Raw genomic sequence first — 24541 nt, forward strand, 5'->3', positions numbered from 1 at the left:
CTGCTCTTCCACCAGGGACGACTCACGCTCCCACTCATCCCCCAGCGCATGAGACTGGCTCTTCGGCTGAGGTGCCGGCATCTAGCTTTGGCCCTGAATGCCCTGAACAAGCTCTACCCAAACCCAAATGGCTGGGAGAGAGGCGTTTTGCAGGCTCCTCTGCTCCCCGCCCCCACAAGACTCAACAAATTTGAAATGGGCTTGCAAAGGTGCTTTTGTCAGAAGCCAGAGAGAAAAACATGTCCACGGGACCGAATTGGGAGAATATCCCACCCAGGTAGCCTGGCACAACCCTTAGAAAGGCAAAGAATAGCAGAAACATCTCTAAACACCTTGCTCAAACATAGCTGCGCGCGTCTGGCTGCGAGTGTGTGGGTGAAGCTCTTCCGCAGGGGTTACGATGCCCATCGTCAGCCACATCCCTCCCCAGCCCAGCCTCTCCCCTAGTGACGCTCTTCCTCCACTTGCTCAGGTGTGCTGGCTGGCGTGCTTGTGCAGAGACCTCAGTCCTCGGCCCCTGCCTGGAAAAGCAAGGATCAAAGCCAAGCAGAAAGAGCCCTGTGCTGGTGGCAGCCAGCACAATCCAGATCCTGGAGAAGCTAGTGTAAACCGAAGCGATGCATGCAGGGGCAGCACTTCCAGGTGCTTTCCACGTGGTGCTGCCAGAGCGGAGCCCTCCCAGCCTGGCCGGGGTGAGTCAGCTTGGCATCAGCTTCCCGAGCTACCCTCTGCACACGGGGAGGTGTGGAGGCAGCTTTGCTCCAAACTAGTCAGAGCCCCAGAGGGGGAGGAGGGGCCGGAAACCTGCTCGCTTCTGAATCAGAGAAAAACAGCGCCCGCTTGCAGCAGCTCGGCTCTTTCATGCAGCCTGTCAAGCGAGAGCAACCTACAGAAATGCTGGCGGCCGGGGGAGGAGACCCAAACCCCTTCCTTTCCTCTATGCCACTGCTAGAAAGATGCCTTGATAAAGCAAGGGCCTGCCCTCCCAGCCAACCACCCAGGCCTCAGCTCCAAACACGCTTTCGTCCTCCGCCTTGACCATTGTGCTAACGTCCACATTCGACTGTGGGGAACCACTCGAGCACAGCCAAATACTGACCCCGCCACAGGGGGGAAAAAACCTCCCTGACTAAACTCAGGAAATGCAAAGGGAAACACAAATGTAGGGAACTCGGCTCCGTTTCCTTTCCAAATTATACAACCTAACCCTGCCCGAGAGTCAAGCAACATGAAAAGAACCGTGCAGCGGCCCGCGTGCTCAGTGCTGAATTTAAGCAGTTACGGTGCAATGACATGGAGAAAGGGGTGCTCTCGGCTGTCCCCGGCTGCTCCCTGGAATTGCACCAAGGGCTGCTTCCCGGTCCGATTCGTTAGAGCAGCGACATCTAAATTCATCCCGCTTGGAAGCGAACAGGACAGCTAGGAAACGACTGCAAGGCTGCTGTGAACAGCTCCGTGAAGCCCCCTGCTCAGCAGGCCACGGCACTCAGAAAAACGAGGCATTAGGATGTGGAAAGAAGAAAAGAGAGGATAGCAGAACCAGCAAAGGGACGGAGCTGGCTAAAAGGGCAAATAGGGCTCCATACGTAGCCATCTGACATGCCAGGCTGCAGGAAGGTCTCTGGGGAGAGCTTCAACCATCCATCTCCAGGAGGGAATGACAGAGACCGAAGACACACCTGGGTGCATTAGTGGACAAGCAACGAGTGGACAAAGCTACTAACGCCAGGGAAAAGGATGCACCAGGGAGGTGTTTCTAGCAGACAGGCGAGCACGGATGCAAACACCCAAGGCGCCAGTGAGAGCTCCCCTGGAGCACCAGGCACAGGAAAAGCAAATTCAAGCTGGGACAGGAGCGGAGAAAGGGCTACAAGGACGACCTGGAGAGCGGAGTGCCAACTTCCGGAGAGGAGACAGCTTGTTTAGAGTAGCAGGACAAAGGCTGGAGGGGATAGGATTGCTCTCGAAATGCATTAGGAGACGGGCTATCTGAGGCAAAGGGCGGCCCTGGCGCATGAACAAACGTTTGGGCAGAAACTGGCCAGGAATAAATTTAGCTTGGAGACTCGAAGAGGGCTTCTTCCCAGGAGGGGAGAAGTTCTGGGACGTCCTGCCAGTCACAGCAGAGGCAAGAAACCCAGCAAGGTTCAAGACACAGCTTGGGGTTTTTTTTCAGGAGAGGGATTCTACCATGTGCTGCCCGGGATAACGGGGGACGGGATTGCACGACCCAAGACATCAGTTCCAGCCCTGGGTACCAACGATGGACCCTCCACCTGGACACCCTGTGCGACTCCGGTGACCCTCTCCCCAGAGATGTGCCAAAGAGGTGGAGTCCCAGAAACAGGCAAAGAAAACTATGAGAAGCCAGGACTGACCTGAGAGAAGAGGCTGAAGATGGTGGAGCCATTAGATTAGAGGGAAGCAAACGGAGGGTCACAATAGAGACATAAATGCAAAACCCCCAAAAACCCAATGAAGATTGCAGCAGAGGTACAAAAGCACCCAGGTGTTACGGCATTCATAGTACAGAAACTGCAGAACGGCCCGTGAAACTGGACTAGAAGAGACCTCCTGAGACCCCTTCAAACCCTAATTATTTGTTTTAATAAAACTGGAAAGGCAAATGTGGCAAGTCCTACATGACACACAGCTCGCAGATGGAAGTCTCCGCTTCCAGGCATTGCCGACCGTGCAGCCTGGGATTGCCCAGGACTGTATGCACACACATGCACACCCTACACCGTTTTAATTGTTTTTGTTTTGTTTTTAGAAAGACTAAAAAACTCTCTTGCTTTGTGGTATAAGCCAACCACTAACTGCTGACATGGCCAGTCCCTCTGCAAGCACAGAAATACTTGCATCAGCCATTAGGTTCTGACAAGCGGCAGTAGCCAGACGGACCGCAGGACTCGAATCGGCTGCAGCCACCTCTATTGCTCTTTCAAATATCTGCCTGGAGCTAGAGTTACAATTTTAGAGAGATAACCCCCTGCTAACCTCTCCACTCTCCCTCCCAGACGCACTCGTGGAGACCAGGATATTCTCATTCTGTTCCAGGCCCTCAGAGTCCCAGTCATCCTGGAACAACATATTCTCCTGTGAGATTATCATCTTAGCCTTCCTCCAAAATAGCAGAGTCTCTTTCTAAGAGAAACGAACCACTGGAGCCAAACTATGTATTCAGGGCTTTTTTTCCCAACCCCCCCTCCTTTCTCTTTAAACAGATATCACATTATGGGATCGAGTTGTCTAAACTCCTTTCAAAGAGCTGTAATTGGTATTGTGAGGCTTATCAACTGGCTGTGATAAAAAGTCAAGACATCAAAAGGGAAGATCTGAACGCTTTTTTTCCCCCACCTCTCAGGCAGGAGAAAAAAAAAAAAAAAGAGATATTTTTTGAGCCTTTAAAGAGATGCCTGGGGAACAAACTTCAATTTGCTGCCTCTGAGACAAGCGTCATATGTTTCCATGCCATAATTGCGAAGATCGTTATGATGCCTCCCAGCTACAATCTCCCTTTGCGTTCCTGTGTCTGCCTTTCCTCTGGATGCAGACTAAGCCTTTCTCTAGAAAGGGGCTGTATGACTTTATGGGGTTATATAAATAAGACGAATGCAAGGCCTAAGACAGGAACAAGTGGACTGTCTATGCAGGCAGTTATTACGATACCGCTGCCTCGTGCCTGGCTGAGGATTTCAAAGCATGCCTCCCCATCAGAGATGGGTAGGACAGCCTCACCTACCGCATGCCAGGCATGGAGAACAGACAGGCCCTGGTTGAGGGGCAGCAAGAGAGCCTGCGCAGGCACTCTCACACGCTCCAAGGGAAAAGCAGGAGAGTTGCAAAAGGGTTGCAGGACCCGTCTGCTCACGCACGTTATTTTGGTGCTGTACCTGCACCGGTGAGACGGTGCCCACAGACCAACCCGCTGCTCAGGGTAGGAGCATCCCCGACTAAACCATCTCACCTCAAGGGCCAGACTGGAGGCTGAAACTCTCCTGCCGGCAGTAGTAATGGGGCCTCCGGCAATCCTACGGCCTCCACTCCCTCGGTATCAATTCTCATCCTTGCCACCCCACCGGAGCTAGTCAGATGCAGGCAGTCTGAACGGGACAAAGCACTCAGGGCCGGCAGGGTACCAGGGGATGGCTCAGAAAGCTAAAGCCTCCTGATGCAAAAAGACGGACCGTTGCTGTTGCGAACAGGGAGCACACCATTCTAATTAGGAGTTTTTTCCATGCAGAGCTGGTCCAAATTAGCGAAACGAGCCCTTCTCGTACCGCGTTCTATTTAAAGGCAGCATTGGAGCGACTCCAGAGGCATGCTCGACTCCACCTAGCATTTGCCACTCAAACCCAGCTGTGAAGCAGCAGGGGTTTCTCTAGCCCCGTCCCGTCCATAAACGAGGCTGAGATGACCCCAGCCGGGCCCTTCCCACCGCACTTACCTTGTGCAGGGGCAGCACCAGGAAGGCTCCGCCGCCACTGGCTTCGACGATGATCGCCACGAACTTGGGGTTGACCGCACAGAAAGAGCTATCCCAGGTGACGCGGGAAACCCGGATGTCGTCGTAACACTGGTCATTTTTCACGGCTTGGCCAAACACGTGCCGAAATTTGCTCTGTCGTACCACTCGCCTCATGGTGTCTGCGGGGGAAAGAGCAAGAAGGTCAGAAGGACTAGGCCTGCGGGGTGCACGTGGACTGGTCTTTTCTTTCTACCAGCCATCCCTCTGGCTATCCTTGCTTCCACCCACGAACACCAGCCTAGCTCCACACGCTGCAGGAGATGCAGCGGCTCTCGCTTATCTCTCCTCTCCTTACATATGTTCATGCTCTACCCGCTTATACTTCAAACCGGGCTAACTGCAGATGGATTTAAAGCTCTATATAAGGCTTCAAATCCACGCAGTCTTGTGTCCAGCACTACCGAATGCTTTCAAGCCATACCACGGTCCACATCAAAAGCCGCAAGACTTATTTTCTGCAGACAACCTTCTCCCCCCTCCACCCATCGCCATCATGTCCATCTTAGTACCGCAAGGGCAGCACCCAGCTCAGCATGCCCTTCCAAGGAAAAAATGCCCACGTTTGAAAACGGCTTGCGGAGGGTAAAGGAATGGGGGAAACTGCCTGGTTTTTAGATTGAACTTATTCAGCTTTTAAGTCAGACAGGGTCCAGGAGCTGTTGCTCAACTGCGAGCTCTGAGAAAGCGGTGTTCCTGTGAAGTGGTTCTGCATGCTAGCTAACTTCCCGTTCTTTAGTCGGCCTCCAAAATCTCATTAAAAATAATAAAATTAGCTTCCTAAGCAGGGAGGAGTAATGGAAACAAGCTACTGGCTCAAACTGTCTCTGAGTGCATCTGCATTGCTCCTCCTCTTGAGAAAATACTTTTTCAGCGGGACCCGGGTCCCGTGTCAGTCGACTTCAGAGGGACGCGGAAAAATCCAGCTCCCCACCCCGCACTGGGAAGGCAAAGTTTCCAAGAACAGTCGGCTCTCAAGGGAAAAGGGCGACTGTCTTATTTCTCCGCATCTGCAGCTTCTGGACCCTTCACTGAAAACAGCAAAGGATTTCCCGCATTGTACATTTTCTCTATCACAGTTTATGCCGTCATAGGGAAGGCAGGGCCTCCACGTAGTGTCTGAAGTGCCCCATCTCCGCAACAACAGAAATTAAGGGTCCGGCCATAAGTTTGCCAGCCCATATGTTCCTAACTCAGCAAAAAGGACAAGGAAATTCACCTTTCGAAAGGGAAGTGAAGGTCTGAAACGCTTTGCACACCCCATACAGGTTTAGTGTGTGCCAACATACGTGTGCACACAACCTCTCTGCAATCAGAAAAGATGCAAGACTCGCTATCGTACACCTGCATGCAAACACACCTCCAGGTAGGTTTAAAAACGACCTACTTTGTCACATCTGTGCACTAAATAGTTAAAGAGTCACGTGTCTGGAAGAAAGCTCCCATCAGAACTGGCCAAGCAGTCATGCAGTAGATATACCATTGGAAAAAAGGAAGGAAAAAAAAAGTCTGCTAAGTGTCTTGCAGCTTTACCAGTCAGTCAATTATATAATGAGACGCCTCCAATTTCCATGGAAAACAGGAAATATTCTCTACAGTGCATTTCTTTCCTGCACAATTCCAACACCCTTAGTGTTTCTGTTGAATGCCGAAGCACTAAAGACTACGAGCATAGCAGACCCGGGGCCAGCTTGCCCCTGGTTTTAAAATCTGCAGAGGATACGGACCATAACGTGATGTTCAAAGGAGCCCGTAATGTTGGTATAAAAGCTGCAGGACAGAGCCCTGGAGAGCAACGCTCGAAGTCAGGAAGGCAGCAGCCCCAGTTTCCCCCAGGCTGCTATATCAGAGGGGCCCAGTCGCTCCCGGGTTTCTATGCAAAGCCTGATAAGAAACGTGCCAACGAGGCTGGCGATGTCTGCAAGGTGGACATCTGTCCATCTCGGAGCAGAGCAGACCACCAACTGCTTCCGCGCAGGCCAAGCAGCTGTCGGATGGTAATGACTTCCAGCCACTGATGACCCGAACCGAGTTCACGCCAGTGACCTGGAGGTAAACGGCTCTCTATTTCAGTCCAAGTCTTTTCAGCCATCCGGTCTAGACAGTTGCTTTTAAAAAAAAAAAAAAATTCTCATTACTGTGATTTCAGCTTCCACCAAGATCATCGTGTTGCTGCCCAAATAGTTTGGCTTTCCCTCTCCCCGAAAGGACACGAGGGATGACCTGGCACACTGACAGCTCGGCTTCCCAGGGTCTTTTCTCTGTCCGAGCACAACCCACCTACCGCCTCCGCTGCAGTTTGCCTATTCTCGAGTCTCTACTACTCAGCCAGAAATCCTAAGTGATTATTTAAGGCAACACAAAGGGCCTTACCTATGCACACAGAGGATTAGAGACGGACCGTTTCTGGCAGGGGCCTGCTACATTTCTCCAAATGAGTTAGCTGCTTTTAAGCTACAGAAGTGCCACAAATGGCGCTTTATTAAGAACTCCTGTAGCTTAAAAGAAAACAGCTGTAAGTCCGAACGCTAAATTTTGCGGGCAACTGGAAACGTAGGGCTGAAAAGTGCTATGAGAAAAAGCTAAGAATTAGCATCTTGGGATTTACAAACTAAAAATTACTAACTGGAACTACTCCGGCTGAAAATGAATGCACAAAACATTTGTTACTGCACATAATTTAGAGCAAAGAGGAAGCTATTGCAAAATAAAAAAACCGACACACATTTGACATTACACCATCACAAGGCCGGGAGCAGCAACTTCTCTTCCGCCCAGATTAGCATATTAACAGGAAAGCCTCAAGTCCCCCACAAACGCTGATAATTTCTCATGCTCGCAGTTTATTGCAGCAGTGTAAGTGGTCGAGCTAAGCTCTGCGGAGCAGCCCCAAAGGAGCAGTTCAAGTTTTATTTTTATAAATATATAATCGCACATGCACGTACACAGTCGCTTCTACCTGGTAGGTGGCTAGACTCAACTCTCGGGTGAAATACCACAACTACTCAACTACTTATTTAAGATGACCCTGCAATAATTAGATTTGAGACATGAAACATCATAATAATTTTGCAGGTCTAGAATGTAATTATTGGGCGGGGAGGGACAGGGGTCGTCTTAAATTTGAAGTCATCTTAGATTCGGGTAAATACGGTAATAACTCCAGGTGGAAGTGCACCAGGATGTTGCTCTTCCCCTTGGGAGAAATGCCCTGCAAAATTCAATTGCCGCGATTCAGAGGCGCATGCTGAATGCTTCGAGCATGTGGCTGCTTCGGGAGACCCCAGCTGCAATCCCAGCTTTGCCACCGACCGGCAGAGTGACCTCTGGCAAGTTACTTAGCCTCTCCATCCCATATGCAAAGGACAGAAAACACACCTGTCTCACCTGAGCAAGGGCAACAAAGAGGCTTGAGCTTCAGGTAAAACACATCGCAAAGAAGACGACCTGGCAATGCTATAATACAGAGCCGTATCCTGCCCCTGGGATTCTTTCTAACCGGCTGCTCTAAGGCTGATGAAGCCTCCTCCTCTCCATTGCCAAATCGTTTCCCAGCTAGCCAGGCCGCTAACAAACAACGTGCCCAAGAACGAAGCTAATCCACACGCTGGGCGAAGTCGGGGAAGGGTGTGCTCCGAAGGCGCCGCGGGTTGCAATATCCAGGCAGAACAGCAAACACCCATGCTTGGCACGGCTCCTGCCTACCTGGCGACACACCTCCCGGGATCTCTGCAGGAATGAGTCAGGAGTGGCTCACGTACGGGGCGAGACGGGCGAGCGGGTCGGCGGTGCAAGGCGATACCTTTTCACAAGGACTTTGCAAGCCCATAATTGCCCCGCTCCCTGCCCCCTTCAACCTCGCTGCGTGCCAAAGCGTCAATCAAAGGCTTTAGCCAAGGTAAAGCCAGTTTTTAGCCTGTGCTCAGGCGGTCCCAACCCTGGACAGCCCCGGCTCCACATGCTGCGCGTGCAGTTCTGCAACGTGTCTGCTCGGAGCCTGGAAATGGAGACGTTATCATCACAGCTCCGGCAGCAACCCTGCTTCTCTCCACCTGCTCGCTCCCAAAAAGCCTCCGTTCTCCAGCACGCTGGCCTGATGCCCCCCTGCTCTTCTCCCACCCGCTAAGAAATTCCCTTCTCCCCACGGTGAAAGGATGCCACCCAATTTCCCTCCTTTTTATCACAAGGAAGGGGTTTTAAAAAATTACCCATCGTTTCACCAGTGCAAAAGGACTCCAGGCTGCTGGATCCAATCTCTTCGTTCAGGAGCGTTCGGCTCAAACGCACACCTTTGCCATAGTGCCCGCCTCCCCTTCCCTTCCCTCCCCCCACTTCACCCAAAATGCATCGTTCTCAACAGGAACCGTCTATGATGAACACACGCTGAACAGTCTCGCGGAGCCCTCATTTCCATAGCAAAGGGAGTGATTCTTGGCTTTGGTTCACAGCCATTTTGATCTGGCTGCTTTCCAAAGAGGAGGAGAAGGCGTGCAGGCTCCAGGCAGGGAAAAGCAGCTGCTGTGGCTCCTTGGGTGCACCAGAGAAAGTGAACAGGTGAAAAATTAAAAAAAAAGAGAGGGTTAAGCTTGATCCCAGAAAGAGCTCTCCACCCTGCTGCAAGCCCGGGAAGACTGAGCGGGCAATTCGTTTCTCCATACCCCACAGCAGCAAAGCTTCCCTTCCCCCTGCGAGCGGAAAAGAAAAATGACAGCTGCAGTCTGAGCGCCCCTGGTTCTCTGACCAGGGTGATTTCGGCTGCAGAAAGACAGGACGACCGGGAAAAGAAAAAGCCTCAAGTTACAATCTCTGGCCAAAGGGATCCTTTTCCGCACCTCCGGGGCTGGTGCCTGAATAGCCCGATTCAGCCCTTTATCATATATGCAAAATGGAGCGGGACCTGGCTAATTCAAGCTAATGACGGGGGACCCCTGGTGAATGACTAATTTGGCGAATTCCTTAACGGACGAGAGCAAGAAAGAGAGCATCGTGAAGATGCCCTTTGTTTCTCCGTTGGGCCAGAAGCGGCTCCAACAGTCGGGCAACGCTCTCGCTGGAGGAAAGATGCTGTAACGTGCTGCCCGAGAGCCACGGAGGTCTTCGCCGGAGGGAACTCGTTAGCAGCGCTGCGCCTGCGATCAAAGGAGCAGGAAGGGGAGATCGAGGTGTGCTCCTTCACATGGGGATATCTGCCTCGAGAAAGTACAATTAAAGAGGGTTAAATGCTGCGGGGTTTGGGGGGCGGGTTAATTTTGCTTGAAAATTCAATGCAAAAAAGTACCACTTTATAATATAGAGCATCTTGCAATGCACATCAGGATGGACAGCCTTCAGCTTTTTAAAGCTAACGCCCCCAAAGCCGTTTTCACGGCCGCGTGCAGGGGTCACATAGACCCCTCGTGCTCCAAAATGAAGCCCGTTCTCCATCAGTGTGTCCCTGGGTTTGCCCCTTTTCCTGTTCATGAAGGACTTATCTGTCTAAAGAGCCCAACAGATGTATGCCTGCAGCTTGGAGGGTTTTCAGCCGGCTTTCTGCAAAAGGAAACGCATCCTGTGAGGGGAACACGGACAGGAAAACCCCCCACTAACGGCAAAATCCTGCTCAGCCCATGTGGACGCGGGCCCTTTGGAGAGAAAGGCGCACCAAACAAATGGCCAATTTAAAACACTGAGGCAAGCCAGAGGCCGGGAAAGAAAAAAGAAAATGCCTTCAAAAGCCAATGGGAGAGAAGAGCAGTGTTGCAGGAACTCTTGCACAAGGCTGGTACTGCCGATGAGAAGGAGAGAAGGTGTGGTTTGGGGTTTTTCCTCCCCTCCTTCAGCGAAATGTTTTTTGGATGAAACCTCCAGCGCCAGATCTTTGCCAAGTTAGACCCGGTCCTTCCTTACCACGGAAGATGACAAGAAATGTGTGAAAACTAGGACGCAGCGAGACCATCAGATATAGTGTCAAGCACCGTCTGCTATTGAGGCTACCCAACACTTCAAGCAATAAGATCCTGTGGTCCTGCTTATACCTGGGCGATTCTCAGTGGTTTGGGATGAAGTTTCCCACGCTGGGTGTCTCCATCAAGTGCGGGAAACAAGGGCTGGAGGACCAGTGGGGGAGAGGAGGCAGAGCTGATGAAGAGTCAGGGTGCAAAGGGCAAATGAGGATGCTGAGTTGGACCCGAGGAGTGGGGGGTTAGACTGGAAATGGGAAAGGTAGGCAAGGGGCGACCGGGGCCGCTGGGACAGGGATTACATCGGACAAGGAGTTGGGATAGCGAGGGGAGCGGGCAAGGGACAACAAGGAGACTGGGAATGGCTGGGCACAGAGAAGCGGCAGGATGGAGACCGGGTTGAGAGTCTGCCTGATGGGCTGGGATGAGGAGTGGGGAAGAGATGGGTCTGGGGTCAGCAATAACTTGAAGGAGAGGGGGCAGAAAGGGTAAAGTTTGGGGGTGGAGGAGAGAAACGTGGAGAGAAGGCTGTATCCTCTGGAGCCGGAAACGCAGTTCAAGCTCCTTGACTCTAACCAGTCCTCTACTGCCAATGAATACCAGCGATACCCACTGACACCCAATCAATCCATGCTAAGAGTGACAACCTACTACTGCCGTCAGTTCCTCCCTCAGCTCAATTAGCAAAGGACTGCAGGTTCCAGCCTCGATGCTAAGCCATGGGGACATCACGCTGACATCGCATCCCAGGACCCGGGGGGGTTCTCGTGTGTGCAATTTCCTTCGGTAAAATTGGCAGAAGCCAAGAGCTCGACACCCCGAAAAAAAGATGCCAGGATCCAGGCAGCCCCCTCCAGAGCCTGCCTTCTGGGCAATCTCCAGTTGTATGATCCTGTGCTACTTTTTCTACAGCACCCTTGCCTCATTCAGAGCAGATGAATAGAAGCGCGGGTAATAAAGAGTCTGTCGCCTCATCTCATTTGTTACAGGGGTTGGGAAGTAGCTAGAGAGTGACACAAGAGGTGGAAAAGAGGGAAACGGCCTCAGAGCCTTGTACAATGGGACTCTACCCCATCCGCTGCCACAAGATCGTGATGCTGGAGGGTAAGTCCCTTCGCTCAGGCTTTACGCAAGCAGGCTGCTCTCGGGGTGTTCCTCTTTTTTCTGAGGTCTAACAAGCAGAAGTGCTGAGCTGCAGCTGAGTTCAGGGAAAGCCTAGCAAAGTTCTTGCAAAGTGCTAAGACCAAGCGTGCACCAAAAATTAAGCACGCTGTGCTTCAGTGCGAAACACGAGCACTAACGCCTTTGTCGGACAGGGATGCCGGGCAGATGAATCCAGCGATATCTGGGATGCTCTCAGATCCTACAGCAACGCGCACCGTAGCAAAACTCACGAGGAAATGAATAATGCTGTCTTCAGCGTGGAGTTGGACCAGTAAGCAGCAAACACAGCCTAAAGCCACATGCTGAGCACTGAGGATAAGGGAAATGTTTAGGGTTTAAGGCAAGAAAAACTGCTGCAATCATCTAGGCTGACCTGCCCCTGTACAATCAGGCACAAGAACTGCACCCAGGGGTTACAGCCAGTGCAATCCAGCCTGAGCACTGAGCAAGACGGGAGTCTGGGGGGATGAACAAGCATGGTCGTATCGTGCCAGGGGGCTGACAAAAGGTTGCTGCACCAACCTTAATGCTGGCATGTTCCCAGCTTTGGGGCTTGACATTGCAACCACATTAAGTCTTCTTTGGTGCGCGGCACAATATAGACATGTGCACACTTCTGTGCCTATGTGCATACATCCATACACACGCACTGGAGTTTTTAATCACAGAAACACTGACTTTAATGTGATGCCCAGTCACCCTTCTGCCCAGCTATTTAGCAGCGAGGACTTCCTGGAGGCGTTCTGGCAGCAGTGGGCCTTAACAGGGGTGTAAAGGATGCCAACAGCTTCGTGGGTCAGTTTGGGGAGGCGCAGAGGGGCAGACGAGGCTGGCGTAACTGGAGCAGAGGCAGGGACAGACCTCCTGTAGCTGAGCAGACATTGCACAATCCATCCCAAAGCAGCCAGCTCGCTGCCTGCAGGAGGCTAAGGCCAGTCATTGATCTCAAAGCAAGATGAGGCCTGCATCAGAAGATAGATGGGGAACATTAGACCCTTAACAAGAACTATCAATCCCTGCGCTGAAAGCCAGTCAGAGAGACGGAGCAGCACTGCACCCTCACTAAGGGTCCGGAAGAGGAATGCACCTTCCCACCGCTGCATCCTTTAAGTGGCAGTGGGTTTTATCAAGGCTTGAGCTGCCTGGTGTTTCTTCAATATGAGCTTTCCCCTTGAACATGAGAGGAGGGGGAAAAAAGGTAGCTAGCACTGCCTTCCAGCAGCAAACGGAGGGTGGGCCTGCTTTGGGACAGCCCTTCCCAAGCCGTTTGGCTGCTCAGCACCCGGGACATCCAGAGCGCACGCTCCCAGCTCCTCGGCTGGAAGGAGCTAAAGCCGTGCGAAGTGCTTTGCAAGCAGCATTAAACCTCACTGGACTCGGCTGCTCCCGTCTTGCAGACGGGGCAAAGGCTGGCAGTTCTGTGGTCTGTCCAAGCTCGCGCAGGAAAAGCAGAAGCAGGAATAAAGGGGGAACAACCCAACACCCAATCCTGTGTTTCAAAGACTTCACTTTTTCCATGAGATACCCACAGCTGGGTTAGAAAGGCAGGCGCGCTCCAGGATAGAGGAATCCCACCCATCCACCCAGCGTTGGGTTTAATCTGCTTAGTACCACTCTGCTCCCTGCTCCCATAGGCATCTGGGGAGCTGCGGATGCAGAAAGCGCCGCACAGTATTGCTTAATTCTCATACGTATGGTAGCAGGGCCTGGGTGGTTTCCTTAGAGACCGCTCGAGGTATGCTGCACTGAAGCAGAGCTCTTGAGCACTGCTGCGAACAGGCCTTTGCTACCGCACGCTGGGCGTTTCTGCTGGAGGGTTTCTGGCTGTGCAATTAATTTCCTTGGGAGAGCCTGTGCTTAGCGGCATTACAGAGCCTACACCTTGCTGACATAACACTGGCCCTCGGCAGGCCATTTCTATCGAGGGCTATTTAAGATCATTACCCAGAAAAGACAGCATTGTCCGGCCGCATTCAATCTGTGTCATTTGCCTACTGCCATAGCGATGAATGCACAGAAAGCCATTAAATACGGCGGGCTGGAGGACACGGACAGAGCTTGGAGCTGGAAGGCAAAGATCATTCTGCAAAATCCTTAACCTTGCATTCAAAATGGCCAAAATATGCAACCGGAAGCGGGTACCCATTTCCTCGTTGCAGCTCAGCGGGAGATTACACCACCACAAATAAGCCCTCCCCCAGCAAAGCGGTTGGCGACTTTGTCGGTAACGAGAGAGAAATAGCTCCTGTTTGGGTACGCAGCCTCGAATGTGAAGGGATGCCGTCAGGTCGTATCTGGATCAAAATGCAAGCGCTAACACGCAGACGCACAGAAATAAGATCGATAACACTGTTCCTAGTATTTTTAATCAATTCTAAAAAGGCCAGTCCTTTACACGGCACCTGGAAGTGATTTAGGAGCTTACACCCACACCAACTCCCCGATGGGAGAAGGGGGAAGGAGTGGGAGAACGCATGTCTCTGCTTTATCCCAGGCCTTTCTTGAACTCATGCCAAACTGCCAATTCCCCAAAATCTTATCTTTTTTTCCCCCATCTGGTTTTTGCCTGTTTCTCCCATTTTACCGCAAAGCCTGTTTAAATACAACACCACCCTGCTTTTGACTCACCATTTGACCCAGGAGACCCTGACACTGAAATGACCAAACAGACGAGAAAAATCGACCTCCCGCCACCATCCCTGATGTAAACAGCAAATTAACTGAAAAGCAAAGTGGATTTTTTTAAGGCTGTTTTTTTCCATTTCAATAATATTGAGTGCTTGTCTCACAGAAGGAAGGAAAACCTGCATTTTTTACCGGGATTTTTAATCCAACGGCATCATATTCAGCTGAATGTAAGCATTCACGAAGAAAGCAAACCCATAAAACAGTGGCTCTCAATCTTTGTAGGCTCAAGGCACCCCTTGAAAACGCCAGCTCTTAGCTTTCACTCGCTTTGGACTACAGAAAAATAATGCAGCAATTCTTCTGATGCAAGGACTCGGAAAGAGCTCGATGGGTCAGAAGGTTTTTGACACTATGGAAACCTACCCATGATTCACAAGAGAGAGACGCTCAGAGGTGCTGGAAAGCTGAACAGAGCGAATGTTGCATGACGCCCTTACAAGGATCTCGGGCACCCTGGCTGAGAATCACCGCCCGAGTTTTCCACCTGTTCCCCTGCATGGGACTGAACAGCTCAACCTTGGTCTTTTTTGAATGGGGTAAAGGACCCAGGCGATTCCCTCTCTGCGTTGCATACCCTCTCTCCCATTCCCAGCAACAGAGCAAAATTCCTCCAGTCCACCGTCTGTCTGAGCTCCAGCGAGACTTTGCCCGAGAGCCACGGGAGACGCCACCTGCGCTCCAAGGGAATGAATCATCACGTCGGCAGCCACAGCAGCGCCTGCCAACGCAGGGGCAAGCCACGGAGGTCCGGGCTGGAGTCTGACCCCATCTTTCGAGGTCAGGAAAGCGCTGGACAGGTGTGCGCTACGGTTCTGCAATCCTGCCCCAGGACTGTAATTAAGAGAGGTATGCAGATAACATGCTTTCTCCCTGCAGCTGACCTCATTTTTCTTTTCTTTTGTTTTTAATCAGTGCACCCAAGCTAACAAGGAAGTATCCATCTGCTACTCTACTTGCTAGCTTTCCTTGCTCGTGGGAACATTACAAGCAAGCATCTTCTCGGTTTTTTTGGAATGAACACAGCACAAGCTACTTGTCCTACCCGGAAAACAAAAAAAGCCCTGTTAGGAGGAGCTCAGTGCTCACCTTGGGGTCCCACAACATCCCTAGAGAGACCGCCACATGCAGGACTCCTCATCCTGCACGTGCTCAATGAAGGGGCAAATTAACAGCACCTGCATGAAGGGGTGAGTATAAACCAGGGGTGGGCAAAACGTGGCCTGCAGGCCGCCAGTCCAGTCTAGCCGGCCCGCGCAGCCCCTAAAAAATGTAAAAAATTAATACTGATCTGCCCCTGGCTGCCTGTCATGCGGCCCTCGATGGCTTGCCAAAACTCAGTAAGCAGCCCTCCGCCCAAAATAACTGCCCGCCCCTGGTATAAACTCATCAGCTTCAGGGCGCTCTTGGAAGTGGTCCTCTGCACCCAGAAGCACCCACTCAAATTACTCCAGTGCCAGCTGCGAGCAGAAAGCAAAGGAGGACTTGATGTGTTGCTCCGTCTCCTTCCCAAGACGCAAAAAGGCCTTGGCATCTTCAAAACAACACACTGATTTCCACAGGAGTCCAGCTGACCACAAGGATCCCGCAGGGATCAATCTTACCGGTGCACTAAACGTCACCATCAGGCCGTCAAGAGGCAACTCCACTATTAGCCCAAGCATGTAGGGACAGAGGTACAAAGCTAACAGATCCAGGAACGACCTGGAGATGCAAAAAGACCGTGCAAAGAGGGAATCAGGCTGACCCAGAGGACAGCACAGATGGTCCTAGAAGTGGTCAAGCAGGCTCCTAACATGCCGAGTACTGGTCCTTAACTCCAATACTCGGTAAATTGGAAACTGCTTTCTTAGCTCCCCTCCTGACTGCTGAAGCCCAAACAAGAGGCGAAGCAGAAGCTAATTGCGTTTGGAAGGAAGAAAACGAATCGAGGAGTCGCTGCGCCGTTCAAGATGATCGCTTTGCTCCGAACAGCCCCGGACAGCAGGAAGAAGGCTCAAAATTCGACAGTGCAAACATTGCATAAGCGAGTGACTCAGTATTTTTAAACTGTACCGCTGGATAAGGCGGCTGCAAAATGAACCTCAGCTCTCACAGCTGGAGCTGGCGCACGCCCTGCCAGATTTCCACTTGCTGTCCTGCCAGCTCTGCTGGCCAGGCAGCCTGTAATTCAGAGGAACATCCCTCGTTCTGTCCTGTTACCGTAATATGCAATTTGAAGCGAGGAGAAGAGGGGGGTGGAGAAAAGCTAATACTAAACTGCAGATACTTCCATCCGCTGACTTGATTTCAAGCCCGTCTTGTGGTACCAATTAGAGCTCCTCCGACATCTGTTGAACAAAAGCTTTCAAGTTCAAAACATGCCCCTCTGCCTTTCAGATGTTCCCAGTCTTCAGCCTTTCCTCCCTCAAATCCTTGCACCGAGCACCCAAAGAATAGGACCCTGGACACGTACTCCTGCTACTGCCCCATTAACCCAAGACGCCAGCCTCACGATCCAAAGGGCGAGGGGCGCAAAAAACATCCTGGTCACTCGACAGACCTGCGGCTATGTGCGTTTAGCAAGGAGCCTTTATGAACTACCGACCTGACAACCCAACTACGAGCTATTCTCTCAAGCAACGCGAAGAGGGCATTCGAAAGTGCATGCAGCAGGCGCGGTGGTCATAGGTCTGCCATCATCCCGACCGCGGTTTGCAGCAGCGAGTACCCTGCGCTGGGTACGGACATACCAGGGAAGGGAGGGGTAGCAAGCTGTTTTCAGTGAGAGACCCTCAGATTTGACATGTGCTTCCCTCCCGGCCGAGACCCAGTGATGATCCTCAAGGCCTGCTTTCTGCTGGTCAGCCTGGCCGGTGTGAAAGACCCAGTCTCTGAACCCATTATCGTTCTGTTCGGCTTCCTGGATCAGTCCAGCTCCCGAACACAGCACGGCAGCTATTACGTGCATGATTGTAGCATTGAGCAACCCTGTGCAGGTCCGAGGCATCAATGTGCATGGTACTGCACAGACAGAATAAAAAGAGCGAGACCCTGCCCCAAAGCAACCACGCAGAGCAAGGTGTACCTACCGCGCATGCCCACATGCACGGTTTCTGCATCCTGATAAACAAAAGGCCAAGTAAAGCCAGGCGAGGCTAGCCATCCTTCCAAGCATGGCACTGCAGGCCGTGACGGAGGGCCGTACAATGGACCGTCACTGTGCCTTCCTGAAGGAGCACTTAGCAAAGAGCTGGGCCCGGGGAAGCCCAGGGTACTGCAGGTCAGCAAAGCTGAAAGCAGCGGGCAAGGTGCCTGCATTCAGGCTTTACTAATGCTGTAGAATATATCTAAAAATACCTCTAGCCATTAAAGCTAGCCTGAGCCGGCTCTGGGTCCATGCCCACCCCCACCCCTCACTAAGCAAATCCAGCCGGTCTAAAACCGAAAATCCTCTCTAGCCAGAAAACCACGGTTGCATCTTGGCTTGCAAACCCAGGCCCACTCTCTTTTGATGCCAGAGAGTTGATCTATTTGCACGGCTGCATATCGTGGGGAAATAAATGACCTTCCAGAGCATCTCAAATGCCTGCCTATTAAGTTATTAACTCTTAATACACAGGAGGACGTGTCCCGATGCCACAGCGATCGGAGCAAGAGGAACAAAATTGCTTGATATGGGAGTAGAAACTCCTGCTCAGAGCTAGGACCTGACAAGCAGGACTCCCACTTTCTCTTCTCAGCCCTTCAGGTTTCCAAGCTGGAAGCAGAGGATCCTTCTGCTTTGCTGGCACGCGGCAAGATGCAGCTATGCACGTAACAGGCAGCAGCAGCATAAGAGCGCAAGCCAAAAATGCCATCTCAAGCACCGAGGACTGACTCGACTGATGTAATACACGTGACGCCGAATTGAAACAGGCTGGGTTTGGGGCATTTAAAACAAAGGAAGATGAATCTGGACAGTTTCTGGAGGAAATCTCCATTATTCGGCTGCGGACTCCATGCCCGATTTCTTTGTTGATGACAAGTTCCCCGTGTCATCGTCTGCACAGACTGCCAGCCTGCCTCAGCTCCCCGGGGACAGGACGCTCTCTGTGCTTTGAACCAGCTATCGCCTGCTAATCTCCGGCGGTATTAATTACAGCCGCTCTAATCTGTGTAGTTTATCGGCACTGGGGTTGTCTGCCCCGCGTCCGAGTCCCAAGTTGGCAATGTTTTAAGATGTCAAGCTTTCGACCAGCTCTGAACCACGGCATTTCAAGCTCCCACCTTTGTACGTCCCAACGTGCCGAGAAGGAATACAAGCACGCGGCTTTCTGGAAGGGGTCACAGAAACGGGCCGGGGGTTAAAGAGTGGGAAAGGTAGAGCGAGCGGCTGCTTCTGTAAATACTTAGATCACAAGTGACTGGAAGTCTAATTTCAACAGGCTTACTGCCCTACTGATTGCACAACTAGCGATTCCTAGACTAAAAAGGGGAAATAAGCATGGCAGCTTGCACAATGAACTTGGTCAAGAGCATCTGAAAAGCAGCGGTGGGGTCAAATGACTGCATTAACGCTGGATTAAAAACTCCTCGTGCAGTTGGTGGAATAGATGTGAAACCCTAGGGAAGAGCCAGGAGCTGTTTGGAGGGGAATTTGCATCAATTTTCAGATGGCCAGATGCACAGGCGGGACATGGAGACCACCTTCAAGAAGCCCGATGTTCAAGGCACCGCTGTTTCAGACTAACACGACCCCACAAAAGCCAGACTCCAAAGGAGGGCTGCCAACTCCATCCTTCACGCACCCGATTATATCACACTCCCCTGGTTTTCAGCCACTTAAGACGGGTCTTGCCATCCTTTTAATTTCATTTCCATTGCTTTTTAAATTGAATTATCGAAGGCGAAAGCAAGAAAAACAGCTCATTAAAATGGATTCAGACAGCCCCAGGTCCGGGTCAAACTGAATTGCTGTAATTTTGCTCTGACCAGCTTGTGTCTCTCCCCACAGGCCTCCTCGCCTCCATCAACCCATTGCAAAGATAACACGCACATTTCTAATGAAGGGTCTGGTTTGGTCGAGACAAGCAAGATTTGATGTTCTTGGGCTGCATTTCCATTTTGGAACGACCCAACAAGTGCAACAAACGGGATTTCCTCCCTTTCCTTCCCCCATCATGCTCCATCTTGGAGAATGACGAACTGGGAAAACTGTAGAGAAATTCTTATCTCCTTAGTGACGCTCTCTTTTTTCTTTTTTAAAGGGACATCTGAATCTTACTAACACACTGGGGCTCTCTTGCTTTTGATGCTATAAAAAGGTTGCCAAAAGCCTACATGTTCTATTTTTATAAACAGATTTAAAAAAAAAAATTGGGTTCCTTTTGCTTTTAACGTAAGAAATTCAGGTTGGGCTACCCTAGAAGATAGCAAGGATGACCGAGGGACTAGTGACATCCCAGCAGTTGAGAAAAATTGGGTTAACCGAGAGGAAAAAAGGATTTATAGCTATTGCTATATGTTGAGAGGCCCTCCAACCTTTAATGGCAAGGACTGATTCGCATTTTGGATAAATGGTGTTAAATATAAAGCTCAATATCTCAGCTCAGGTAGGAGACTCACCATACGTATGTTTGGTCACATACAGAACGCCCTCCAGAAAAAAACTCAGGAGGGACATTTAAAGTTAAGGGGAAGGCACTGCAAACTTCCCAGGTCTTCTTTGCAAATAATAAAAGACGTGGAGGGAAGGGAGCAAAAGCTGCGTGTTTCTGGGCTCCTTTTAAACCACACGGCCCTTCAGCAACAGGCATCACCCGAGGCTCTCGAGCACTGCAGGCGTCTCGAGAACGGCTGTTCACACTTGCGAGGGCCTACAAACCTGCGAAAACGTCCCACCCGAGAAACGGCTCCCGTCTCTAAAGTGCCTGCTGGCTCCTTTCGTAAGAAATGGCTACCTGAGCTCAGAAGCAACCCAGAGCCGAGGAGACACCTCGCACGGGGAAAGCGGCAAAAGGAAGGTTAGTCATTTCAACAGGCGTGCCAAGGTGGCCGTGTGGCTTTCTCTTCTCGCACGCACGCATCGCCTCTACGTGTGTATTGAGCCGTCTGCCTCGCTTGCAAACCGTACGTGTATTTTTGCAGTTAAAAGCAACACCCTTGATCTACCGCAAGACAAAAGTGGTGGTGCTCTGAAGAGGAAGCGCGGCTCGGCAGAGCTTCTCGCTTCGGGTCAGGATTGGCTGGTGACCCAGAGCAAGAGGGATCAGAAAACCCGGCTGTCTGACATCTGTTCACTGGCCCCTGTGGGACGAGCTGAACGGTCCAAGCGCCCGTACGACCGGACAGCTACGGACCTCTCCCACCCGAGCGCGCCCCTTTCTCGGCGCGTTCCTCAAGAGCGGGGACGCAGCCCCGTGCAACACAGGGGACGTGCCAGCACGGCACTTCTGACCTGCCACTGCCGCACCTGCGAGGGGGATAATTGTGGTGCAATCTAACACCCTTCCCGGCCATTAACCCCGCTTGTTCAAGTGGAGCAATGCGCACACTGAACGATCACGATTGTTTTTTTCAATCCAAATTGTTGCATTAAAACTTTGCCCACAAGAAATGAATGAAACCCATCCAAAGCAAGGGAAGGAAACCACTAGCTGATCCTTCACGACAATGGTGCATTTAATACATCCCAAGAGCCACTTTTCAAAACCAAGCAACCCGGGTGATGTCCTTTCAATCCAGCCTATCTGTTACCCCAGTCCTATCATCCAGGATGAATCCCAAGGACTCTGCCTACCCTCCCCTGTCTTTAAAGGGAGTTCCTCAGTCTGAGAAATCATAGAAATGTATTGCACCAGCCTAATGCTGCCGACTCTATGATGTGGATTTAAGCAGCTTCTAATCAGACCGACTCAAGAGCCAGGAGCCACAATGCAAATTGGCTGGAGGGGGTCATTATTTTTTTTCCAGAGGTAGTACGTGAGAACGTGGTAGACAAAAAAAAAAAAATCTCATTTATACACACTTCAAAGATTTTCAACTAGGGCATTTCTAATCCTCAAGTGACTTGCTGTTCCAATAGATCCTTAAAGATGTGGCATAATCTAAATATTAAAAACAACCTTCTTTTCAAGAAGTCAGCAGACTGTGCGGGTGTGTGAACACGCTCTCGGCCCTTGGGAGTGGTGCACTGATGACCTCATCAAACAGAAACCTAAGGCCAGGAAGTGTTTTGCTCGTGTCTTCGACAGAGGAAGCCGGCACCCAAACTCGCTTTATGCCACCAAGGCGGCAGCGAAATAAAAGCCAGCCTCCTCCTCGCTCCTGCAATCGCAACGCGCTGCCCTGCTTCACCGAGCCGGTTTATGAAGTAGCCGTTAAAATCTTTACATTAACTTTAACACGTATGTAATACACGATTATTAAGTGTTATTTCCTTTGTGCTCTTCTCGGCGGTATCGCGAAGGAAAGCTGATATTTTCCCCTTCCAAACACTCCATTTCATTGCCATTACGCCGAATCTCTGCTTTGCGTTTGGAAGGAATCCCAGAAGTGACAGATGCAATAAGCACGAAGATTTAACTTGAAAAATCCAATGATGTTTGAAAAGGCAGCTCGCTAGAAGACAGTAATGCCAACCCAGGACATAAAAAAGAAGAGGAAGGCACAAATGCTGATTAAAGCAATCTGTGCGCCAGGCTGCAAATGACCATTACAAAATTGACCGTCCTGAAAAGTGATTTTAAAAACAAACACAAAGCACATGTCCCAGAGGGCTCTCCCAGGGTGCCGGGTCTTACGGCAGCTCCTGGAAATACTCAAAACGCCACGAAAACACACAGGGCTCCAGCGCTGCCACAACCCCATTTGATCTTGTGCCTCTGTGTACACAACCTTTGGCAAACACGGCTATATACAAAAATATATCAGCTAGTGCATGGCAACCTGCCTTCCTGGGCGTGCGAAAATGATTTAAATGCTTCCAGTTGAAAAACACACCTCTTCCACCCTGCAAGGCCTCTGCTGTTTTCTCCATCCCTGTTCCATACAGACACACACTCATCAGGGCATGCGCTGGGTCAGTTCACGCAGCTCTCCCCCAACCTCCGATGCACGTAACACAGCTCCTACACTCATTTCCCACCCCCGATAAGCACAGGAAATAGAGGTTAATGTCAAACACATCAGACGCATCCCACCCCAAGGTTAAGCAAGGCCCGATACGAGTAAAGACGTTCCTTCAACTTGCTAACGTGGTCAGGCCCGGACACGGGGAACACTTGCACACACCACTTTTTGCTGCACGAACAAGTCCATATATGCACTCATGACAGTCACGTCGGCCTTCACCGAGACTTTATATTATTCAAACTGAGAAAGAAAAAAAACCCCACATTGCCAATGCTGATCACTTATCTGGAAACATAAAACAGCGCAGTTTCACTTCTGTTTCCAGGCAGCATCGAGTCTATCAGCTCCTCGTGCCCTGCCACAATGCTACATTTTCTGGGTTGAGGCCACGCAGTGTGAATTGCTTGTTTGTTTTGGGAGTTGAATTGATTGGAAACTTCTCTATCAAGCTTCAGTTTTATAACAGTGTCCGCCATCATTTTTTCATCTCTTTTTCCAAGGGGGGGGGGTGGGCAAAAAAATATATAATGTTGCCTCCCTTTCATTCTAACTTTCCAAGGACGAAAGAAAGCAGCTCTTTATGCAGGAAGCGACTCCAAAGTGCGCATTTCACGTGCTTTCTTCGGCTTTCAAGTGGATTTAAAGTATCCTGTAATACAGGGTGACACCGGCTCGCCCGACACAATGCAACCGAAGCCTAAAGGAAACGTTCTGCACTTAGTCATCTCCCTCCCTCTGCTCTAGATGGAGCGGCAGGAGGGGAGCAGCCTGCTGCAGGGTGACACGCACATGATGTGGAGCTGACTAATTCTGCTGCACGTAGAGTCCAAAAACGGAAGAACAAAAGCCTCAGCTTGCTTCTCGCATAATACAGAGACATTAGAGCTTGGGCACGCAATCTGCCTTGGGATACCCAGCCGACTGCCACCCCAAAATCACATGTGACAGATGAGGGGTGGGGGGGCAGAAGGGGAAATGGCTGGACTCGTCGCCAGGGGAGAAGGGATGGGAATTCGCAGCTTATGGACCGTTCTTTCCTCCACCTCCTCCGTGACGGCCACAGACCAACCTGCCAAGCCCTCCCCATCCTCAGGAAGCCTCCGTCACGCATTGTTTTTGCGCCATTTTTCACAGCATCTCTCTGCTAGGGAGGAGGACTCTGCTGCGCCCGTCTCCGCCAGCCGGGTGCCCGCGCACCCCAGCCTGGACGGGGCTCCCCTGCTTCGCGGGGCTGGGGCAGCACCCCCGCATCCGGGAAGGGCTCAGCCCAGACCAGCGGCTAAGAAGCGGAGAGGCAGCGGTTGTCAGCGCTCGGCCTCCCCCAGCCTCCCTTTGTTCCCCCGGGGCAGCAGACCCTGCTCCATGCCTGGCACCAGCCCTTCCCCTGCGCCGGGCAGGAGCCGGTCTCCACCCTGCAAACAGCGCGGCTGCCTCACCCCGCTCGGCCCGGCCCCGCGAGCCCCTGGGCCCTGCCGGCATGTGTGCCCGGATGCACCCACCCAGCGCCTGCCCCACCCTGCCCCTGCCCCTGCCCCTGCATGCACACGGGCCCTGCTGCACCCACCCCACCCAGCACCCTTCCCCCTGCTGCACCCCGGCACCCTCCGCCCCACTACACCCACCCCACTTAGCACCCTCCACCCGCTGCACCCCAGCATCCTTCCCCCTGCTGCACCCACCCACCCACCCAGCATCTCCCCGCTGCGCCCCTCCCCCCCAGCACCCTTCCCCCTTGCTGCAGCCAGGCTACACCCACCCCACTTGGCACCCTTCCCCCTGCTGCACCCACCCCACCCAGCACCCTCCACCCTGCTGCACTCACCGCCCGGTGCCGCCGCCGCCGCTCCCGCTCCTCCCGGCGCCGCCGCCCGACTCGGACTGGTGGCCCAGCGCGCGGAGGGGGGAGGGGCCAGCGCCGGCCCCGCCCCCTTCCGCGCCGCTCGCCCCGCCTCCCTCGGAGGGGGGGAAAGCAAAACCGAGCGACAACTGACGCGGCCAATAGGAGCGCGGGGGCGGGGCCAGCGGCACCTCCCCCTGCTGTTAGCTGGGGGCGGGGCTGAACTGTCGAGGCCCCGCCCCCTCAGTGCCCTGTGAGGGCTCCTAGTGGCTCACCTGACACAGCGCCCCCCCA

At 52.1% G+C, this 24541-nt stretch overlaps 1 protein-coding gene across 2 annotated transcripts in view; it reads right to left on the reverse strand.

Moving 5' to 3' along the window:
• Positions 1-24333, reverse strand: part of CORO1C (coronin 1C) — a 57364-nt gene extending 33031 nt beyond the window's left edge. Inside the window, exons 1-2 of one of the 2 annotated variants that reach the window (XM_059713390.1) lie at positions 24233-24333; positions 4451-4650 (exon numbers count right to left, since the gene is read on the reverse strand). In XM_059713390.1, the coding sequence (XP_059569373.1) occupies positions 4451-4645 (195 nt within the window). In that variant the 5' untranslated portion in view covers positions 4646-4650; positions 24233-24333. Of the gene's footprint in view, positions 1-4450; positions 4651-8736; positions 8827-24232 lie in introns of those variants that run through there. The other variant, XM_019486770.2, reaches the window with a different exon arrangement.
• Positions 24334-24541: the final 208 nt, after the last annotated feature.

Source organism: Alligator mississippiensis, chromosome 10 (genome assembly GCF_030867095.1).
Source record: "Alligator mississippiensis isolate rAllMis1 chromosome 10, rAllMis1, whole genome shotgun sequence".
Lineage (NCBI taxonomy): Eukaryota > Metazoa > Chordata > Crocodylia > Alligatoridae > Alligator > Alligator mississippiensis.